Raw genomic sequence first — 23,595 nt, forward strand, 5'->3', positions numbered from 1 at the left:
AGCAGTTAATGTAAGCTCAACTGTGATCACTTGCCTGACTGCCTCTCTCTTTTTCATGGGGAATGTGTAATTAAATTATTAGTCCAGAATACCATGCATCCAAGATATTAAAAAACAAAGAGAAGTGGGAAGGAGAGAAGAGGATGACTGCAATGGCCTACATTGTAAGTCTGTAATGCAGTTCCATAAAGGCATCAGTGTATATTAACTGGAGCTATACCAGTTGCTTTTCAAAGGCTATATGAAACCCTTTAAGAATGTGGCAAAAAGGGTCTAGAAGCTGTCCTTTGACCCAGGGGCTTGTGTTTTTGTTGGCTACTGTTGCCCCAGTCTTGAATGCCATGTTTCTTCATGATGGTCTTGCACGCACAATATCATAAAGGCTAAAACATTGCAGTTACCATGAACAGCATGCGGTTATGGCCAAAGGTGGCATAGGTAGGGGGAAACATAGGCAGGTGGGTTAGTGTGGCTCGATTGCTGTTGGTTGAGAAATGGAATTCTAAAGCTCTCAAATCGCAGGTCCTGTTTTTACATTAAACGTGTTGCAAGGATTTTTAAATTGGCTTCATATGTCTGAAGAAATTGTAGCATTCTACGGGAAATGCTGGCAAGTGTGTAAGAGAAGGCAGACTTTCTGTAGTTTTATCCCTGTGTTTTTTGTCAATTTCCTTTTTTCTTACAAAAAGGATACATTCATTCCCCACCCCATCTTGCAGTTGTCCATGACACTTTATATGCTTTTATATCTTCCCCTCCCCCATTGCCCATCATCGGTCAGATCCCTACTTATCCTCTTACCATAAATAAATAAAAATAAATATGTTGCATGTTCTCTCTTTAGCCTTCAGCTGGTTATTGCTTAGCCATCTTGCACATGGTAGATTTGGACAGAGCTTTGCAGCAAAAATCTTGCCTTCTGTCCCAGCATTTTTGCTCTTCTTGGCATCATTAGTGGGAACAAAGTTCTCTGTGGGGAATGAAGAAGAAGCTGGATGATGGTGGACATAGGGAGGGGGGGCCGGCATGGAGTCAGGGATCCCAGCCCTCTGGGGCCGTGGGAGGTATGACAGTGGGAGCCCTTTTAACCTGCATCCCATTCTGAGGAATGCTGGTGATGGAGCTAGGAAAAAGAACCTCCCTTCGACACTGGTGTTGTGTAATGCCAGGTCCATAAACAATAACACCGCAACATTGCAAGATCTCTTTGTGGTGAGCGACATGGACTTGGTATGCATGACCGAAACCTGGATGAGGAAGGCAAAACGGTCACCCTGGGAGAACTGACCCTCCACAGGATATTCAGTCCTTCATCAGTCTAGAACAGGAGGTTGGGGGGGAGGGGTGGCAATCCTTGCTCGAGAGTTCTTCTCCTTCAGGTGGCTCCCTGCCCCTAAGATCTCTGGCATTGAATGCATAGGCCTGGTGTGGGGTGTCAAGGAGAGTTTGGCTGTCTGTCTGGTGTACCGACCTAGCGCGCCAGCAGATACCCTGTCACGTCTGCTGGAGGTGGTGGGCCTTGGAGTACCTCAGATTGATGGTGCTGGGGGACTTTAACATCCATGTCGATGATGTCTCCTCCATGCAGGCTGTGGACCTGGTGTCTTCCATGGCAGCACTGGGACTCTCCCAGTTTGTATCGACCCTTACACATCGGGCCACATGCTAGATTTGATCTTTGGGATGGGGTGGAATGTGAATCTGGAAGCAGTAGAATTGGTGCCATGGCCAGACCACTCGGTTCTGAAGGCTTGGCCGGGGGATACCATCCCCCCCTCACAAGGGCAGCTAGCTGATTTCTGCTCGCCTGCGGAGACTTATGGACCCTATTGGGTTCCAGAATGCTTTGCAGGATCCGATGCTCCACGGCGGTTCGTTGGATGAGCTGGTGGAGGACTGTCAGTACCGGCTCTCTGAAGCCATCGACGAAATCACTCCCCGTCGCCCGCTTTGCCCCCATGCCAGATGGGCTCCCTGATATACAGAGGAGCTCCAACAGAAGAAGCGGGAGCTAAGATGGATTGAGCGAGTGTGGCGATGATCTTGGGACGAAGAGGCGAGATCATCCTATAAGACGTTAATGAAAGACTATGAGATGGCAGTGAAGGCTGTGAAGAAAGATTTTTATGCAGCCTCCATCATGTCAGCTAGCTCACGCTGAGCAAAATTGTTTAATGTGGTTTGGTCATTGGTCTCCCTGCCGGAGGGAGGCCGTCAAATTTTGAATTCGAACATTATTTGCAAGGCTTTTGGGAGCTTTTTTGCTGATAAAATTTTGTCTCTCCGCCAAGATGTTGCTGGTTGCCCTCACAGATGATCTTCGCAGACATCTGGACCAAGGCGGCTTGGCATTGCTGATATTATTGGATCTGTCAGCAGCGTTTCGATACAGTCGATTATGATCTTTTGACTCACCGCCTCTATAAGGGACGGCCTTGCAGTGGCTTGTCTCTCTTCTCCACGGTTGGGGAAAGAGGGTGCCGCTTGGGGAGAAATTGTCATCCAGCCATCCCTTGGTGTGCGGGGTCCCGCAGGGAGCAATACTCTCCCCATTACTGTTTAACGTCTATATGCTCACCCTTGCCCAGTTGGTGCGAAGTTTCAGACTTGAGTGTCATCAATACGCAGATGACACCCAGTTGTATCTGATGATGGACGGCTGGCCCGACTTGGCCCCAGATGTCCTGGAATGTGCTTTTGCAGCTGTAACTGGTTGGTTGAAACATAGTCAGCTGAAATTGAACCTGACAAAGATGGAGGTCCTGTACTTGAGCCACGGGGGATTAGGTACAGGACTCCGGCTCCCGGTCTTCAACGGGGCACCGCTGGTGCCAGTTCCGAGGATTAGGAACCTGAGGGTGATCCTGGATGCCTCCCTGAAAATGGAGGTGCAGGTCACAGTGGTTGTCAAGTCCTCTTTTTTCCATCTGCGCCAGACCAGGCAATTTGTCCCATACCTGTCAACCCGTGACTTAACTACAGAGATCCAGGCAACAGTCATCTCTAGACTAGTTTACTGCAACTCGCTCTTCACGGGGCTGCCCTTGAGTCTGACCCAGAGATTACAGCTGGTACAAAATGCAGCGGCGCGCGTTATTGAGAAAGTGCCAAGTGGGGCACTTATAACACCGATATTACATGAGCTACATTGATTTCCAGTGGAGTCCTGGATCAGATTCAAGGTTTTGGTACTGACCTATAAGGCCCTATGTGGACTGGGACCAGTGTATCTGTAGAACCGTCTCTCCCCATATATTCCCTGGAGGACACTCCGATCAGGGGACAAACAGCTGTTGGTGGTCCCTCGCCCCAAGGAGGCCCGCTTAGCCTCAACCAGAGCCAGGGCCTACTCGGTCCTGGCTCCCACCCAGAGGAACGCTGTCTACTGAGACCAGGGCCCGGCAAGACCTACTATCTTTTTGCCAGGCCTGTAAGACAGAGCTGTTTCATCAGGCACATGGCTGAGGTCTGGGCCTCCGCCAGCCTGAAACTCTCCCTGCAAAGGCTGTCCACCATCCTGTTTTAATTTGTAAGGCTGATTGTTGTATAATTAGAAATATGTTTTTATTTTAATGATGTTTTTAAATGTTTTATGGAGATGGAATTTTACTGTATTTTAATGGGTTGTGATCTGCCCCGAGCCCACTTGCGGGGAGGGCGGAATAGAAATGTGAGGTAGGTAGGTAGGTAGGTGCTGGGAAAGACCTTTCTCTGCTTGAGATGGTGAAGAGTCAGTACTTGTGAGAGTAGACCATGCAGAGTTAAATGGACAGCTTTTGGTATAATGTTTCCTAGAATGGAGTTTTTGGGAGGCACACGCTTTCATGAGTTAATTTGTTCTCTTAAATAGCCAGACATTGAATGACTTGCATTAGAGATTCTTTGGATTACTGTAAACCAACCTTGACTTAAATGGATTTGCGTGTTAGATGTACAGTTTTTAAGAAGTTCATTGAGGATTTTCCTGGACCATCCAGGAAATCAAAGGATGACTGCCTTGGAAACCATCTCAGTTCATAGTATGAGGGAATCCACTTTTAGTTCTGTATTCTCAATGAAATGAGACTAGCTTGTTGCCATAGAAATGCCAGGCTGAGAATAATTGTTTCCCAGGTTCTTCGTAGGTTTAGAGATGAGTCAAGTGCCTGCTTTACGAAACATTCCTATTTTTATAACCTTATATATCAAGATACGCCATAACTGCTTTGTAGGCTTGTTCATTAGCACCATGTGTTTCTACGTTTTCCCTGGGTAAATGCTTTGTCATAGCTGTCCGGATGTAAGCAATTCTGTCTAAGCCCACTTGGATGAATCTGGGCCAGATGCACCCTCCCAGCTAACCTACCTCAGAGTTGGTGTATGGATAAAATGCAAAATGGGCTTTGACATCCTTGGAGGAATGGTGGGATAACAATTTGATTGATTGAAGGCCTTATTGGAAACCTATTGTCAGTATAGAAGGATACATTTAGCTTGCATGTTTGTTATAAACATATGCACATTAGTTCTGTATTTCTGGAGTGTGTAAGATATAGGTGTGTGAGCATGTTTCAATTTCTCTGTAATATTCTTTACCCATCAACCAGAAGATTTTGATTAGTCCATCAAGAACAGTATATTTGTACTGGTATTTACTCTTGTATCCTGGAATTCCAGGTTACCACTCCTCTTTAGCTACCTGCTGACCCAAGGGATTCTATTCCAAATGACCCAAAACCAATTTACAGTTGAGCCTAGAGAAGGATGCTTCCTGTGTATGATAGCAGTAGTTTATTTAAAGGTGCGGTAAAAGTGGTCATCTTTCCCCTTCCTCATGGGAGATGCTTATTACAGACAAAGGGAGGAAGAGAGGTTGTAAAAATCACACTAAAGCAGGAAAAAGATCAATATAGGATTCAAATATCCCTCGCCCCGTTGGTGGCAGTGTAGACTACAATTCCCATCATTCAAAGCCTTAAAGAGGCAACACACATTTCTGATAGAGCTAATACAAGCTTCTAAGCTGTGGCTAATAGCACATCTTGGCTTACTGCCATACATGAGTACACCTGTGTTTTCTTGACCAGTGGTAGTTTGAGGCCAAGTCAATCAAGCTCTTCAAGATGTCTGGGATACACAGTTCACAGTGTAACGGTGTGTGTCTTCCTAGGGAGAAATACTTGGCTAAGTATTTGAGACAGAAATTTTCAGTTCAGTTTATTAGTAAACAGAAAAGTTGTAACTGATTAAAGCAGGCTATAAACATTAAAACAGAAACACTAAATGCAGTGTAAATTAACACTAAAATGTAATACTGATCATTGCCTTACTAATCAACTATACAGTCCTCCTGAATTTCTTGGCCTCTGCATTCTGAATGTGATAACAATATTTGAGTTTAGCAATCATTTGTGTAATTTTTTCTTACTTGCCATTCATGTTTCAGAAACTGCCAACGTGTTCAGATAGGTCCTAGATCCAACTCTTGACATAAACTCCATGTTCCATTTGTGAATAGTATAAACATTTTTAGTGCAATCCTAGGCAGAGTTACTCCAGTCTAATATTAATGGATTTAGAGTTACTCTAGTCTGATTTCAATGAGCTTCGATTGGAGTAACTCTACTTAGGAGTGCTCTGTTAGAGTGTACCGTTGGCTTGAATAACGTTTAAGTGTGCATTTTACTGGTGTTGAATGTGCCTGATTGTTTACTATAAAGGAGAAAATAAAATTTTGGATGTTGAATTATATAGTTGGTGGTGCGAGGGATTTTTAACCCTGCCTCCCCACCCCTTTTCCTTCCAACCAGCTGATTGCTAGCCTTCTTGTTTTTAAAGTGAAATATTTAAGGGAATCTTTCTTGCAGAGTTTCAAAAGTTTAACCCTAATAATTAATACCATGAAAATCTACTTCTAAAAATTCTTCATACAATTTCATGACTTCCAGCTGCCATGGTTGGATTGACACTGGTAATTTGATGGGTTTAGGTTGAAGGGAACCTGTTCTAGTTGCCTGTCTTGGTAGTAGTCAATCTGTCATAACTTTCTCCTGTAGATTAGAGAGAGGTGTTGCACATCAACTTTGCCAAGACCAAAGTAATGGTCTTCGGAAGAGACGTTGAAGATTTAAAAAGTCAATAGATCACAATCCCATTGAACGGTAGAGAATCTTTAAGTATCTTGAGATGACATTTAGTGAAACCCTGGCCGATTCCAGATGGCCCCCCGCCTCGCGAAACGTCGCACGTCGTTGCGCGTCGTCGCGCAGAAAACGCGAAACGTCGTGTTTTCTCGCGCGAGAAAACGCGATATTTTGCATTTTCGGCGCAATGACACGTGACGATGCACGACGTTTCGCGAGGCGGGGGGCCGTCTGGAATCGGCCCCTCTCATGGAAATTCCACCTGGGGATAACAAAAGCCTCCGTGCTGAAACAGTTCTGGGGCCATCTTTAAATTTTACACCTCCAAAAGAAGATTTTTAGTTGAGCCGGCCTTCAGACTGTTCCAGTGTAAGGCTATCCCTCCGCTTCTGTATGGTGCAGAGATCTGGGATTGGAATGAATGTCTGATCTTGATCCTGGAACCAATCCAAAATCTCTTTTTAATTAGAATTCTAGCTTTGCTTCGCAGCACTCCAGCGGCTTTAGTGTGTGCTGAACTTGGGTTACCTTGTATCAGAGCCCGTTTGTACTAGGCCTTATTTAGATTCTGGAGAAAGCAAAGAAATCTCTCCACTAGTCTGCTCTTAAGGCAAAGCAATGCACTGCTGCATTCAGATACTGTTTGCACAGCTGGCTTTAATTATATCCTCTGTATTCTCTGGTGGAGGACTTTCGGGGTGTCCCCTTGCCTGGTCTCAATATACAAGACTGGATCTTTAAGATGGATGCTGCGTTGGACAGAAGTATAACTCTCCATTCCAATTTTTCTCCCTAGTTCAAGTTGTTTGAGAGAGAGCATGGCAGAGCCTCTTATTTGACTAAAATCACCTTTTCTAGCCTTAGAATGGCTTTAACATCTCTGAGGTTTCAAATCATGCCCTCAGCCATTCTAGACAGTCGTTCTGTACAAATACTGATTGCTGCCCATTTTTGTATATGTAGATTCTCAGTCCCTGAAGACCTTCCGCATTATCTTTTGTTCTGTCCTTTGTATACAGAATCCAGAAATAATTTTTTTGAGGAAATCTTAAAAGGCATTGATTCCTCTCCTGTGGTGAAAAAACTAATCCTCCTTTCCTATTCAGACCCATACATCTCTCATAGAGTAGTACAGTTCACCCTGGCAGCTAAGAAAATCCAGACTTGAGCTGTGCTTAATGGCTGAGACTCTTTCACCTTTCTAATGGAATCTGAAAAGCGTACATCTAACAATCTAACAATTAATACATTGGAAATAGACTTCCAAAAATTCTTCAGACAATTTCATGACTTCCAGCTGCAGTGGTTGGATTAACATTGGTAATTTGATGAATTTAGGTTGAAGGGAGCTCTGTTTTGATTGCCTGTCTTGATAGTGGTCAGTCTGTTATAACTTTCTCCTGTAGATTAGAGAGAGGTCTTGCACAGTTTCTTCAGTTATGTGGTGCAGTGGATTTTCCCCACCCTCTGGATTCCAGGACTATCACAGATACAGGCAGTAAAACTTAATTACTTTTAAAAATGAGGAATACAATCCTACAGAAAGTATCCTGTCCAAGTCAATAACATCGTGTTAAGAGCACTGTCATGTTTCAGTTGAATGCAAGATGTACTGATTGTGCCTAAAGTTTGTGAAGAGACTGCATGTTAGCCAGCCACCATCTCCTTGAAAATTAGAATCATACTGAAGAAACTGCAGCATACTTTCTCCTCATGCCCTCTCAGTCCGATAAAGATATCTTGGACTCCAGTGGAAACTGTTATCACTTAAGGGTGTCAGTATCAATTGACTGATCACAGAGAAAAGCGACTGCTTTCTTGAGGTACAAGTTGCTTCGTTACACTGGTAAAATAGTTGCATTAAGCGCTGTTATATATGCATCAGCATACCTTTTTATTTTGGTTTTAAATCTCTATCTAAAAACTACTTCTATATAAGTAAAAAGAGAACACACCGCAAGTATTATGATTATCACTCTAGTGCATTTTTATAGTTTTGTGTCTAGGACAAACATGTTGCACTGAGGCATGATATACCACTGTGCTTAAGTAGATCACTTGCCTCGAGCCAAGACCGCATGTTTACTTTTTAGAAGGCACTTAAATGTTAGCTTTGTAGAAGTGGCAGGCCTTAAACCTGTAATGAAATTCTGTGTGGCCGGCTCGAACCCATAGAGTAAACAAGGCGGCTGGCTCCCTGTGGGGCAGCTGCCACGGGTATGACATTTTCTGGGAAAAATTGCCAGCACTTTTGGGAGGAGAGACAGAGGGGGGTATCTTAGCAGTTTGTTAGCTGAGCAGTCTCCACAACAGTCCAGAGGGACACGTTTGAGCCATCTGATCTCGGCTGGTGGCCAGGGGCATAAATACAATTGTAAAAGGGAAGAAGTAAAGACAGAAGATGTGAAAAACCAAAGAAGAGAGAAAGTATCCTGATCAACTCCTGACTGAATGTACTGTTGTTATGTTGTTCAGCATATGAAAAATAAAGGAAGCGTGACAGAAAGATTGAAATTTGCTTAGGGCAGCAGAAATTCCTGGGCCAGTTTCTTCAGCGCTGCCCCACCCAGGCTGCTGCAAGATGCTCCCATAATGCTATGCCAGCCTTCATTGTGTAGTTGTGTGCAACTGACCTTATCTGTAACCAGCAATAGGGTTTTTTTGTCTGATAGGAATAAATGAATGTTCCTTGTTTAGTTTGTTTTTTGTGTTTTTGTCAACAGTAGTTTTGCTTCTCGATACTGGTTTTGTAAATTGGTTTGTATGGTGTGCAGTGTGTGTATTCTTTTTCAGTAGAGCGTTAATAGTTTTATGCATACAATGCATACCGCGTATGTGTATGCCTATAATTATAAATGCTGACTTATTGTTACGGAAATTAAGGAAATTGCATATTCTATATGAAAAAACTCAATGCAAAGAAACAGAAAATGCTTGAAAAGCTGAAGTGAAACATGGATTTTTTGGGTTGAAACAGTAAGGATGATAAATTGAAAGTCATCCCTATCTGGATCTAAATAAGCTTTCCTGGCAAAGATAAGCTAGCACATACTACATTCGTATTTTTATAAATATTAAGTGCTGGCATTTAGCTTTCTCTGAATGCCAGTCTTAACATTACGTTGTAGCTGGTTTCCCCATTCATGCCTGCCATGTTCTTAATCTTTTTGTGATTATACTTGGTGTGCTGATGCTTGAGCAGGACCCAGAAGACTCTGCAAAAAGGGGATTCCTTTGAGCTTTCTTAATTTAGAAGTGGTCATTGTGAATGTGCGTGTGTTTCAGTGTATAGATTTGTTGCCATTTTGGCAGTAACTATTTGTGGGATTGCTTTGGGTTACAATTTTTGTTTTTGATTTCATAGGTTGTGTTGATGCCTCTGTTGCTATCCAAAGCCATATGTGTTCTCCACATGTGACAGTGTGCTGGTGTAAGCGATATTAATCCTTGGCTTTGCCTGGCTGTCAGCATTCATAAGTCAGGAGTGCCAGCAGAAGGCAAATCCATTAAATGCAGACTCGGCTAGCAGAGATTCAGTAGCAACTGTTGCTATTTGCAGTCTGCACAGCACATAGCGGTACCCAGATCCCCTTCCTCTTTTAACGTCTTTGCCAACAGCTCTGTTCAGGAACATGGCATCTGTTGAGGTAGTGTAATAATATTATAGGACAGTGGCTAGCACGACAGCATTGGAAGGCCAAATGAAGACAACCTGCAGGGGGAAAGAATCTGGCTTGTTTACCCAAGTCTTCTCAGTACAGCAGTTCTCCAACTTTTTTTCAGTGGGACCGCTTCTAAGCTCACTGTATTGTTTAGCTGAAGAACAAGATCTGGGTCCAGTAGCACCTCAGCTCTTGCTCTTCGATTGCAGACCAACATGGCTACCCCCATGTGAAACTATCTATTGTTAAGGACCTTCTTGCAGAGTAACTCCACTCTGCTTCCCCTCTCTCCAACATAAAATGCAAGAATCTCACATCAGGTAACACTGAATACATTTTTATATTTTATTTTTCATTTTTCTTATTTATAAATATATAGAATAATTGAGTGCCCGACTGTATTTCATAGCCATCTCGCATAGTATGCAGAGGTAAACCGGTATTTGCCCTTGAGCCATCTCTTCCCCTCTCTCCCTCCTGGCCTTGTGACCTATCTGTGAGAGAACTATGTTCCACTTTTCTGTACTGACTCATCAGTCAAGAACCACTGTTACAATCCGTTCATATTCGCCTGTCCAACATGTTGCTGGTTCTTGAATGAAATAGGAGACACTGTGAAAAGTACAGGCAAGCAAAGCCCTTATGTTCTGACAGCTTATTCTCTCTCCTCAGACTGTCTGAAAAGAACCTGCTTTGGGCTTAATGAGCCAGACAGCCAGGGAGTAGTTGATGTTCCTTATGCTCCTTTACTCTCTGGGGTAACAGGTTGAGTTAGGGAATGGGGCACAACATTGGCTTAAAGTGATGGGCTAACAGGAAATAAATCTCTTTGGATCTTAACTTTGTTGTTAGGGTGTGGCACATTCTTACAGAAAATGGGAGGAAGCCCCCTTTTGGTCAGACATTTCCTCAGGATGAGTGACTGGGGAGCTTATTACCATGATGGTGTGTGAGAGTTTTTGTGCTGGCTTTCCCTTAACTCCATTTTCTCTTTAGTAGCTAGATGGGCAGCAATTTTGAGAGGACGGTAGGCAAATTCTTCGTTTGTTTGCACAAGATTTACACAGGCCACAGAAGGGCAAGATGAGACAAGGTTTTGTTACTGGCTGATGTGCAAGACGCAGAAGGAGACCACCAGTTATTGCAGGATCAGAAGGTAGCTGCGTTAGGGATTTGAAGTAAAAGCAGGGCTTTAGCCAGGTTTCAGTACCCATACGAAGATGGTGGGTTTTCCAGAACAGTTGGACTCTTTCCTGCTTAAAATGTCAGTTCTATTAACATCTCCATGTGGGTTCTGCACATATTTTATTTGCCGAAGAATGTTTTAATATGTCACCCCAGTATTAAGCTTTGAAACGTTCCTCATTCTGTCTTCAGGCCATTTCTTTTGAACCTCAAAAGGCCGATTCGTAGGCCACCAGATTTAGCTTTGTAGTGTGACATGTGTTTTAAAATATACTTGAATGGACCTCCTGGGAAATTCCCTGGGGCCCCTTAAGCTTTTAATTACTGATGCACCTCAGTCTTTTGTGGTGTTTGTGGTGAATTTTCTGTTGTCATTCAAAGGAAGAGTCTCTTCTTTAAATCTCTCCCCTGTTCAGGAACTCTTACTAATCCAGTGGCAACATGACCTACTTCTTGCATTTGTCCCTTTGCTTACTGTGATTGTGCTTTATTTCATAACTGCATTAATTTGTTCTTATGAATAGGCCTGCCTTTCTGTGCTTCCAGGAGCCCCTGCTGAATTGCTGCATTGCAAGGCAGCAGTAAGAAAACCTTTATAATATAGTCTGACATGAGGTTTTGTTTTTTTTTAGTCAAGATGCAGAGTAGGCTTTTCAAAGCCGGAGCTGAGGTGGCTCCTGCCATATGCAGCTGCCTGATACAGAACCAGAGTATTGATCCATCTAGTTCTGTGTTGTCCTTTCTGACTGGTGACGGTTCTCCAAAGTCTCAAGCAAACAGGCCTTTTCCTAGCATCTGCTGTAGGCAGAACTGAACCTGGGACTTCCATTCTGCAAAGCAGGCACTCTGTCACTGCGCCATGCTTGTTCCCCTACAGCTCGCCATCACAAGTCTAGTTATTTCGTTGCCTTGCTCTCTGGAGGGCAGCAAAACAAAGGGGGAAACACTCCTCAATATACACAACTCCAAGAGATGAAATATACTGATTTTTGCTGCGTAGCATGAGTAGGACTCATTGAACTTGGAATAGATTGTGGCCTGAGGAAAGATTATATACGATCTGAAACGAGCGAAGAGGGAACAGGCCGGAGGATGCTCGTTGCCATACCTTTATTCAGCGTTGTCTTGAACTCAGCCTGACATCGCAACTGCTTCGCCTCAACGCCGACGGCTTAATAACCATTGTTATATGTATATTAGAGACTATTTAAGTCCTGACTGTCCTTTGTACTGTTACTTCTTTACCATTGTGCAATATCACTTTTTGTCTTAATCGAATACCACATCATATGAATGGTTACGCATATATGAATTGGTTTAAATACGAATTGAATATATGAATTGCGTTGATATCGTGTTCAGTTTGGTGCACTTCCTTTTTGTCTCTTGGAGTTGCTCTCTGGAGGGGCCAAGAGAAGGCATAGCAGTCAGTCAGATCTCTTAGCAAGGAGAACATATACTTAAGATGACAATTAATTTGTGATAAGAATGGAAGGCAGTTACTGCAGACATTGTGAATCCAGTGTGTGGCTATTCTTGGCTTTCCTTTATTTGGTTGGGTACTTAATATACATTAAATGGCTGACTTGTTCAGAAACTGTGAGCATGGCTGTAGTTTCCATTTAAAATTTCTGATTATTCATCAATTGGGAGCCCACCAGTTGACTGAGGCTTGAGATAAATGGGAGCCAGAGTTAAATTTTTGTGCTGACCTGCTTCATTCTGCCTGAAAGCTCTGAACAGTCAGGTGAAGGGTGGGTGAATGAAAAGGATACAGAATTCTTCTAGGCATCCACCTGGGTGGGGTTTTAATTCTCAAGGGTATTCAGGGAATACATGTTTTATATTGGATGTAAAGCAATGAAAAAGATCATCTTGGTTATTTTTGAACTAGAATGGCAACCTTTTAGTGAGGGTCTTTCAATCTTTCCTATTTTAAAAATATTTCCCATATGTTAATAGATAATACTTTATGTGCTTTATTTTAGGGGTGCTTTGGTTGTGCCTTCCACAATGTTCAGCTCTCGTAATGTCTCTTCTGTTCCTGACTTTCCCAGAAGTTCTTGGATAATAAATATATATTTTTTGTTTGTTCTAGGCATACTCAACCCAAAGAATCCCAAGGAAGCAGCAAAATCATTCAGCTTTGACTATTCTTACTGGTCACACACCTCGGTAAGCGCTCTTACTGTTTTGCATTTTGTCACAAACCAACTCCTTTCTGAAGGGGGAATGCAAGAGGATTCAACTGATGACCAAACCCTCTGCCAGGAAGCAGCTGCTTTTCCTACTACAACTGTGTTGTGGTTTTAGCCTTCTGAGTTCCTCTAGGTTTCATCTCAATAGGTTTAAGTGCTTTTTCCATCCTAGGATCAGAGAGATTACATTCCAAGCGATGAAGAGCAAGTGTGTTCAAAGACAACAGAGAGCTGGCTCAAGCAGCTACAGAGTGGAATTTGAACAGCCAACATTTTCCAACAGTGAATATCATTTGTTGAGAGAGGAAAATCTTCCTTCAGGAGTACTTATGGTTGTGGAAATATGAATTTTAATTCCTAGCTTATTAGGCAAACAGGGCAATGCTGTCTGCTTCCTGCTCCACCCGAAGTCATAGAGTTCTGTCTCTTCCAGGCCCCATCCCTTGTGAAAACTGAACCTCTGGTCTTGCTAACTTCCAGTAATTGTTGGGATTTCCCATTGCTGCTGTTCTGTTTTTTCTTTCATGGATAGCGGAGGGTAAAAACAGAGTCTTTTGATTTCCAGCAGTTGTAAGCTTTGATAATTTCTTTTTTGTCTTGTATAAGTATGGAAGGTACCTACTGGACAGGCCTAGTAAGTGACTTGTCTTGGGTCAAGCTCTGAAGAATATAAGTGAATAGAATTTTGTTCCTAAGCTTTCTGAACCTGAGCAATGAAATCATGAGAGCCACACTGCTCTATAGTGTGTATCCAGTGCATAGGTAAGCCCAGGGTGTCTTTCTCTGAAGATTTTAGAAGTATGGCTTAGATGCATCAATAAATCATAGTTTGGTACTATGTGAATTAGCTTGGAAACTCTGGAGCACCTTGCTCTTTTCTTCCTTTTCCCTCAAGTGTCAGTTATTTCCTGGTTATTGACAAACAGGAAGTTTATTACATCTGAACCAGCAAACTACGGCATGTGCTTGGCCTGCAATCCAGGTTTGCAGTTTATTTGCAGTTTGCCTGTAAACTGTAATTTTCTTGTTTGGATAACAGCGAACTATAGCTTGCCAAGAACCAGTCAATAACGAATTAACTAGTGATGTGAGAGAGTTTGAGGCTCGTTCCAGCCCTTGCTAAGATAACCCTAAGACAAGGTTTGTTGTAACATCTGAACCATGCCTTTGTGTTCTGAAAGCCTTGGCTAAAGTTTTTTAATGCCTCATTGAGTAGGACAGTGTTCAGGGAGCCCAAAAGTTACCAGGGCAGGCACCGGGTGAAACGCTTAGGAGGAGAGCGCTCTTTAGCTGAGGCATCGCTACATAGAAGGCCTTTTTCTGGCTGCTACCACCTTCAGAATGAGTAGCTACACAGAGCAAAGCCTTTAATCAACTATTTACCCATCTTAACAGTTTTGTATGGAAGTGGATAGTCCTTCAAATACGATGATTGCAGGACCTGCACTAAATGAATTGGTAACCACTGAAAACTACTTCTGGGCCCGACTGGCAGGCTTCTGTGTTCCCTACGCCAATTAACAGTACTGCTGCTGGGCTCTGAATCAATTAAAGTTTCTGGACCCTCTTCAGATGCAGTCCCCAAAAAAGTTCATTACAGTGCGCAGAGAATGGATAAGTGTGTCCAGATCTTGCTTCTGAAGGAAAGGCTGTAGCTGGTCTGCCATACCAGCTAGTTGCGGCAAACAAGATTTAAGAGCAGCTTGAGGAGGCGGCAGTGTGTATTATGAACTCACCCTCATTAAGATAAATCTACGTTTCTAAGCTTTATACACCTACGAGTGTGCTGTACTCATTCTCCCTCCCCCTTTCCATGACTTCCCTTAATTGAGCAATAACTCCATTTTCCACAGAGAGCATCGCAGGACAATCACCTTGTTAATCTGCTCCAGTTATTCCTTGAGCAGAAAAATGCTCTGCTTGTCAGCTGATGCACCAGATTATGTCATACTCTTAGGTCCTTTTTCAAAGTAGGAGTGCTAATCTTTCCTTGAAACTTCCCTGCCTTCTGAAGCTTTTCATATGCTGCGTTCTTCCTCAATGGAATGGTCAAATGTCATTGCCACTTAACTGGGAGCATTTGGTGCTGGCTTGCACTGTTGCTTCCTTGATGTTTTGAATTTTATTTTGAAATACTTCATGCTTAGTTTGATAAAGGGGGAATGTGCCTTGTCCAGGCTGCCAAATCTTTACCCCCAGAAACACAATGGCTAGCTTTTGGTAGTGTGGGAAGAGGGAAAGGCACTTCCCTTGTTCAGTAGTATTTGAGTCACAAGGCAGGCCGGTGTGAATGTTGTGATGTGGGATTCACTGTCCCCACAATGCATAGAAATTGATAGCCACATTGGTGCTTTCATGTCAAGTTCTTCATGACTGGTGCAGCTGGACTGTTTCCTCTGCAAAGATTTCAACAGCTCATGTGTCTGGCCCTTCTGCCCTGCCTCCCCCCTTTCACTTTGCATTCCTTTTTGATTTAAGTGCCTCAGAGAGTAAGCGTGGTTTGAATTCTTCCAGCTGCAAAATCCTCCCAGGTTAGGCAGTTATCAAAAAAATGCAGCTTGAGATGGATCAGGTTCCTTTTTTCCAGTCCTTCTTGTCCGTTTGCTTACTGGCAAAAGGTATTCACTTGTGGCAGCGCTGCCTGTTTGGCATTGCAAATTAACAAGATTCTTTCATAATAGAGACTGGGAAGTAAACTTGGACAGCTGCACAAGCTGGTTAATTTACATGGCTAGTAACATTTTATAGTGGGTATAATAAGCAGTCTGTTTGATCCTTGAATCATAAAGCGACAGAATATTCAGACACTGAAGCTTATCACTTTCCCCAGGGGCAGCCTGTTGTTTGAGGGTGTTATATCCAGTTATAATGAGAACATACGCCGCCGGCTCCCTTTGGGTAACCTCTTGGATTGTGGAAGAACATTTTAAGCATTGTGGTACCTGATGAGGTATCTGAAATAGCCCGATTACAAACGTGTGTTGTGATGGACAGACCATTTCCCTAAAATCTCACATTAATATGGGAAATATGGAGAGGAGCTACTGGATCAGTGGTAGAGCATCCACATCAAATACAGAAGGTCCAAGTTCAATCTATAGCAACTTTGTTCAGGTATTGGGTGTTAGGAAAGAGCCTTCTTCTGGAGACGCTGGGGAGTGCCAGCCAATCAGAGTAGACAGTAGCAAGCAAGATGGACCAATGTTCTGGCTTAGTATAATGTACCTTCATATGATATCTGCAGTTACAGGACCTTTGGTAGGCAGGATGAAATCTCTGCCTGAAGCCGTGGATAACTTCTCCTAGTCAGAACATATATTGGGCTGTATGGACCACTGGCAGATTAGTTTTAGATTAAACCCTACAGTGGTAATCTTTTTTTATCCTTCATTAATTGTTTCTTTTCCAAGCTATAGGGCTGTCCCACAATTTTTGAGTGTCCCCCCTCATGTTCCTCAAGTAAGTGCTTCATTTTGAAGACACCCTTTCTGACATCTTTTTTCCCACTCTCGGCAGCCTGAAGATCCTTGCTTTGCATCTCAGAATCGTGTGTACAATGACATTGGAAAGGAGATGCTGTTACACGCCTTTGAGGGCTACAACGTCTGTATCTTTGCATATGGCCAAACTGGAGCTGGGAAATCCTATACTATGATGGGAAAGCAGGAGGAAAACCAAGCGGGGATCATACCACAGGTAAAAAAACGATCTTAATGTGCAAAACATTTCTATATGTTTTGCTTTTGCATGCGGCTCTTAGAGGCTTGTAGGAATGCCTCCTTCTTTTTAGAAAACTTCAGCGTGGATTTGGACATGCTGAACCTGTGAAGAGACCCTCATTAATGAGGTCTTTCTAGTAATCATTTTCAAGAACAGTAAACCTCTCAGTACCAGTGCAAAGAAGCAGCACTGGGGATGGCTTGGACCTCTGTGCCCCCCAGATCAACCGGGTGGCCCCTCTGTGAAAGAGGATGCTGAAAGAGATGGCCCTCTGGTCTATTCCAGCAGGGCTGCTTAATTCCCCCTCCCCACACTTTTTTCTTTTATTCATTAGGTTTATGTATTTTTAACTGTTAAGGCCTCAAAGTTAAGGCCTCATTTTAAAATCTTTCCTTCAAACTTGCTTTGTGCTAATAGCAAAAACATATGCAGAGTGGACATCTGACAAGGGATCGGTTGCTGCTTGAGGCTGCCTGTGGCTTAAGTGAAGCGGCAACCAGATGTTTGGGCCGTGTGTGGCAGGAAAAGAAGGCAGGCCAAACAGAAGGCGGGCCAGACAGGTCACGGAGCATTCTGTATGTCCTCCTCCCCAACTGCTGCATTCTGTGTCAGCAGCAAGCTGACCTCAACAAGAAAGCCCCACTTAACAGCATGTTACAGTAACTTAACCTTGAAGATCATAATTACTAGATCTGTATCTAAAATAATTGTAGGCAAGTTGGGAATCTGATATATGGATCTATATTTGCCATTATTGAAGTTTTCATTTGAGAAAGGTTTATTGACCTTTCTTATCTACCTGTTGTGTACAACATCCCCAGCCACTGTCTTCAGTCATCTGTTACTAACAGTTTCCTCTCAAGTCTGCTTGAATCCACAAAATTTTCTAGGTTGCATGTGGCTGTTCTGTAGGATGTTTTGTGACAATCACATATGCATATGTATTTGGACCTCCTTGCTGTATAGATTCATGTGCACCCCTCATGTAAAGGACCTATCTGGAAGACTGTATGACTGCCAGCAGGGCCGGATCTACGGTAGCCGGCGCCCAGGGCAACCGAAGACCGGCCACTTGCGCATGCGCGCAGCTCGCACGCGGTCCCAGCGCTGAGTGATGACGTCACTTCTGTGATGTCATCACGCAGGGGTGGCGCGTGCTGCCCCATGGCAAGCCAGTTGTCCCGGCATGCCATGGAGCTGGCAGCAGCAGCACGAGTGGCTGGGAAGCAGCCCACACCATTCGCCTGCCCCGCAGGACAGGGGGCAGCCGGCTTGCCATGAGCCCCCTGTCCTGCGGAGCAGGCGAATGGCGCGGGCGGCCTCCCAGCCACCCGTGCTGCCTTTCGTCTGTCCTGCCGCCCGCATGCTCCCGGGGCTGGCAGCTGTGCCCAGCGCCCCCTCTTTGGCAGCGCCGGGGGCAGACTACCCCCCACCCGACCCCCTGTTGATCCAGTCCTGACTGCCAGGTAGAATATTTGTCTCATGTTGGAAAATGCCCACTCTCTAATCCTTGCCTCCCTCTAAGAAGGGTAGTTGTTTTATGAAGCTTGTCTTGCAACCAGAGTAAGCTTGCATGCTCTCTTGTGGCAGTCTCAAGTTTCACATGCAGTCTGTGTGTGTAGAGGGGCGTGGAATAAAGAAGTAGTATAGAGAATTGAAGCCCTGGTTCTATTTGGCCATTGTGATCGAACGAGAGTGTGGCAGTTCAGCAGCAATCCCTGCTTATTCTCAGTCTTGAGAACTCTCTCTCCTAACATGTATTAACAAATCCTAGTTGAGGATCTCTGCTTGTGGTTAATAAACAAAACCCACATTGGTTGCAGGCAGCATTCAGTTTTGTACATCACAGCAAATTGCGGTTGCATCCAACACTTCCAAAGCAAGAAGATCTTGGCTCAGGGGCCAGAGAGGGGTGGAAATGTGTTTTGGTGGGAGGAACAGGCTTAGTCTCATCAAAAGCAAGGTGCTAGTTTTTGGCCTCTCCTAACGCGTTTGGTGGGTAACTTGGAGTTAAAGCGATTGTTGAAAGGAAAAAATGCTGAAGCTTGGTTTGCTTTTCTTGAGAAGCCATCTCTTGGAACATTTTCAGACAAACAGATGAGCTGAAAGGATCCTAAAAATAAGCAGAGATTTTAATGTTTTCACAGCTGGGTTTTAACAGTCTTAATCACCCTTCCTCGAGGAGTTGTGCCCATTCCCCCCCCCTGATTTGTATGGCCTGTCCATTGTGTTGCTGAAGATTTTTTTTTTAAAAAGCCACAGATTAACATTAGATGAATTTGAGTACAGTTGGCTGCCTTGCGATTTGTGTGTGTGTATCTGGAGGGGGGAGATGGAGGAAGAGGATTTAGCAGCCTCTCTGCCAGGTGCTGCATTTGGGGTGGGGGGCATTGGAAGCTGAGTGCTGTATTGGCTTTTCTGTCACTGCTTGTTTTCCCCCTGTATATTTTTGTCATCTGAAGCTCTCTCAACCTCTTTATAGCTCTGTGAAGAATTGTTTGAGAAGATCAATGACAACAGCAACGAGGAAATGTCTTACTCGGTGGAGGTGAGCATAAGGCACCAGCTGATTTTTTTCTGGGGCAATTCACTGTCACTTCAGTTTAGTTTCCAAAAGAAATGAGGCCAAGCTAAGGCAGGGTGAGCCCTCTTGTGATATTGGCACCTACAGCCCAATGTGGATATAGCAGTTAGAGGAATGGGCTAGAACTGGGAAGATCTGGGTTCAAATCCTTTCATGCGCGATGAATGCTCATTGGCAGAACTTGAGCCAGTCCCACACTCTGTTTAATCTGTCTCATAGGATTGTTGGGAAGATTCTAAGGTATACCAAGTACTGTTGAAATGGTATACTGAGGATGAGATAGTTAAAACACAAATGGTGAAATGGGCTATAAATTTCAATAAAGAAATAACAATGGAGACGTGGGAATACTTGTGGAAGACTACAATGAAGATAACGACATGTATTAGTATTAAAGAGAACATTTACAAAATGATTTATCGTTGGTACATGACACCAAAGAAGATTGCGCTAGGGAATTTGAACACTTCTAATAAATGCTGGAAATGTAGGAAGCATGAGGGCTCCCTCTATCATATGTGGTGGTCGTGTGAGGTAGCTAGGCAGTACTGGGGGGAAATAATAAGAGAAATGAGTGAAATTTTGCAATTTCAAGTAAATAAGAACCCAGAACTCCTGCTACTAAACTTGGGAATGGAGGGAATTCCAGCCCATCATAGGACGTTGATATTTTACATGACGGCAGCAGCTAGAATTTTGTATGCGCAAAAATGGAAAGTACAAGAAGTGCCAACTATTGAAGATTGGATCTACAAATTGCTGTATATGGCAGAAATGGACAAGATGACAAGAAAACTGAGAAATCTGGACTCAGGGCAGTTTAACACAGACTGGGAGAAGCTGAAACAATATTTGGAGAAGAAATGGGAGGTGGGAGGAGAACTGTGGCAGTTTAAGAACTATTGAAGTACAATAAAATGTAGAGGGGGGTGACTTTACCGGGGGGGAGAAGAGGTAAACGTGAATCTCTAAGCACTTAGGTTAATAGATTGATATATATATAGAATAACAAATAGAATATTGATAGAAAATAACTAACCATAAGGGTTAACTATAAGGACTGACTAATAATATTTTCTTTCTGGTAAGATTTGTATAATGTACCAAACTGAATGTGTTTATTTGAAGATATATATGAGTCAAATTGATTGATTATATGATGATAGTTATATAGATTTATTATTGAAGGGGAATAGAAATATTAATGTAATTAAATATAACTAAAATAGAAAGAGAAGATAGAATGAGTAGCATATAGAATATAAGTCAAATTGTTTGATTTATATGAATGTATGATTTATATGGTTTATGATCTATAGAAATATTTGAAACTGGAACTATGTAAAATGGGATAAATTGTCTATCCAATATGGAAATAAGGACTCATAGTTTGGGTACAGAGTATTAAAAATAGTTAAAGAAGTATTGCTTAGAATAAAGGGAGAATATACATTTGTTAGATAGAGGAATTTAAAAGGAGTAAGGGAAAAGGGACAAAGGGTTGGAAAACTGTTGGAAGTCAACAAAAAGGGGGGGAAAGGGAGGGGGTTAGAAATTGGAAAATGGGAGAATTGATTGTAAAGTGAAAATAATTGATCCTAACCCAATAAAAAATTTTCAAAAAAAAAAAAAAGGATTGTTGGGAAGATTGAATTATGGAGCAGGAGAGCCATAAATGCTGCCCAGCCGTTTGGAAGAAGGGCAGGATAAAAATGATAGATCAGTAATAATAATGCACACTGGTCCCCCTTGACCAGTTGGGGGAAAAATGCACTGGAAAGGACCTTTACAGCGGTAGCTCCCTGAGAATCTTAGTTTACATAAATTGGTGAGCCTTATAGCCACAAACAAAATGTGGGGCAGAATGTGTGCATGCCATGGGAAGAAAAATCTCTGAGCTCAGTGGAAAACCCCTTGAATGGAGCATGCTTGTACCGCACTGATAAAAAAACCCTAGCCTGTATGGCCCAAATGTATCAGCTGGCAGCTAACATTGCTGTGCTGGTGTCATAGTGAGCTTTCTTCTCATCCAGTGTTTCAAGCAGTGTCCACTGGACCTTTGAACCTGTATTGGACCACCCAACTGTTCCTGGTGGTCATGGCTGCCTGCACTACCATTTACGAACACGCTGTTTCAAATTCTTTCAACAACAGTGAAGTAAGAGTTGAAATTACTCTCTGTCTCATTTCTGTAATCCCAGAGGCGTGTACAGTGCATTCTGGGATAGTGTTTTGGAGTCCCTGTGTAGAGGCCATCCACATTCTTTGTGGAAAACCACCAGGATTTAGCGCAGTGATGTCGCAATGATGATAAAGGATCCTGTGACTAGAAGTCTTCCTTCTACAGAAAAGGCTGCCACTGCATTTCCACAGGGGACTCTGCTCTGGGCCTGCCTCTAGTCTGGGAGCCTCTGCTGGGGCAGGGGGAGGTCATTTTCTCCTGACTGTATCATGTGTGGTTTGGATCACTGCCTTGCTTGTAGGCTTTGTAGGTTGCTGGTCTGATCCAGCAGGGCCTTTCTGATGTTCTTAATGAAGCCAGCCTTGGAACACCATAATATTCTTGACTGCTGCTTTGCCATGGGCTATAAAAGCAGTGACGGAAACCATCTTTAGCCGTGATGTCAGGAAGTGCAGGTGTGTGTTGCTGCTGGAGGGTTATGATTTTCCGAGCCAAAGGAATGCTCAGAATGTGGATGACCGGAAAGGAGCATAATGGATGGAGCCATGCCTGAACAAACTAGTTCTTCCTCTTAACTCGACGCACAATGACAACTTCCAGGCTGTCAGCCAAGTCAGCGTTTAGGAGGATGTGTGTCCATAGTTGGCCAACGATTAAAATATAGCCTATGTAAAAATAGCACTTCGCTGGGTGCATTTGTTCCATATGTTTAGTCAGGCCTCCTTTCTTGACAGACAAATGGGTTACTTCTGCTAAACTCTCTCAGACCTGCTGAATCAGCTCCATAAGGGGTGGGGAGAGGGGAGCGAGTTTTGATTTGGTGAACGCACAACCGAGTATGCAGCGCAGAACATTTCTGACAATGGCAGGCAACTGCCTCTCCAGCTTCCAGAGTATAACTTCTGGCTCTGCCTTCAGAAAACAGCATTTGTAAAAGCAACAAAAAAACAGTACTGGCTTTGTCCCCTTAAATTGCAGAGCCTCCTGTAATCTGGAAGGAGGCATGACTCAGTAGGAGAGCACGTGCTGTGCAAGAAGAGCTCCCGGATTCCCTCTCTTGTAGCTCCAGTTAAAGGATCTTGGGTAGCCAGTAGTCAGTCAGTTGAGGCCTTGGGATCTGTTGACAGTCATTGGCCTGACCTGGTAGGAGGCAGCTTCCTGTCTTCATATACCTTTAAGTGGGGAGTGATGGCCTTAGTAGGGAACAGAGGCCAATGCTCCAGTTGGTACGCCACCATCATTCTCTTCATTTCTTGTGTTCATTTCTTGTGTTCATTTCTTGTGTTCATCTCGTCATGCTTGTATTGTGTGGAGAGTGCAAATGGCCAGCAGAGAAGGAAGCGTTTAGGGAGATGATTTGGGGGGCGGGGGGAACACACGGGAAGGCCAGCTTAAATAGTAGGGAGGTTTAGGTGGGGTGTTAAAGCCCAGGGTAGTAGGAATTTGGTGACTGAGGCAATGATGTTGTTGGCGAAAAGGTTTTGGCGGATGAGAAGTGGGAGGATGGCCCTGCTGGGGGGGCTGGAAGGAAAGGAGCATTTTTAGGTTGTAATCAGTGTTTTCCTGTGCTTCAAAACTAGTGACTTTTTCAGTGAACATTTTTGAGTGACAGTCCTGGGCATCCCCTGGGTGGTTCAGCCTATCTGAGTGTGTCCCTGCCTTGAGATCCCTTAACATTTAAGCATTAAAGCATATCAGAGTCATCCTAGAAGTCTCTCTAATACCCTAGAAGTAATAACGTGGGAAGGTTTTATAGATTTGACTACCTCTTGAAAGAAACATCGATCTGCCAAGAACCCAGGCATGCCTCTGTTACTTAGTAGTAGAAGTAATAAAGGTGAAGTTCACCACTACCTGTCCTGAGTAACCGTTTCCCTGGGTGCCTCTACCAGTCCCTTTTCCTACCTCTCCCCTTTGCATGCTCCCCTTTGACTGGAGAGGG

The 23,595-nt window shown here is 43.6% G+C and overlaps 1 protein-coding gene across 2 annotated transcripts in view; it reads left to right on the forward strand.

Moving 5' to 3' along the window:
- The window catches only part of KIF1B (kinesin family member 1B), a 133,428-nt gene that overhangs the window by 24,696 nt on the left and 85,137 nt on the right, over positions 1-23,595 (forward strand). For both annotated transcript variants that reach the window (XM_055001134.1, XM_055001135.1), the window contains exons 3-5: positions 13,068-13,144; positions 16,684-16,863; positions 19,370-19,435. In XM_055001134.1, coding sequence (XP_054857109.1) covers positions 13,068-13,144; positions 16,684-16,863; positions 19,370-19,435 — 323 coding nt within the window. The remainder of the gene's footprint in view (positions 1-13,067; positions 13,145-16,683; positions 16,864-19,369; positions 19,436-23,595) is intronic.

This window comes from Eublepharis macularius, chromosome 17, assembly GCF_028583425.1.
Source record: "Eublepharis macularius isolate TG4126 chromosome 17, MPM_Emac_v1.0, whole genome shotgun sequence".
Classification (NCBI taxonomy): domain Eukaryota; kingdom Metazoa; phylum Chordata; class Lepidosauria; order Squamata; family Eublepharidae; genus Eublepharis; species Eublepharis macularius.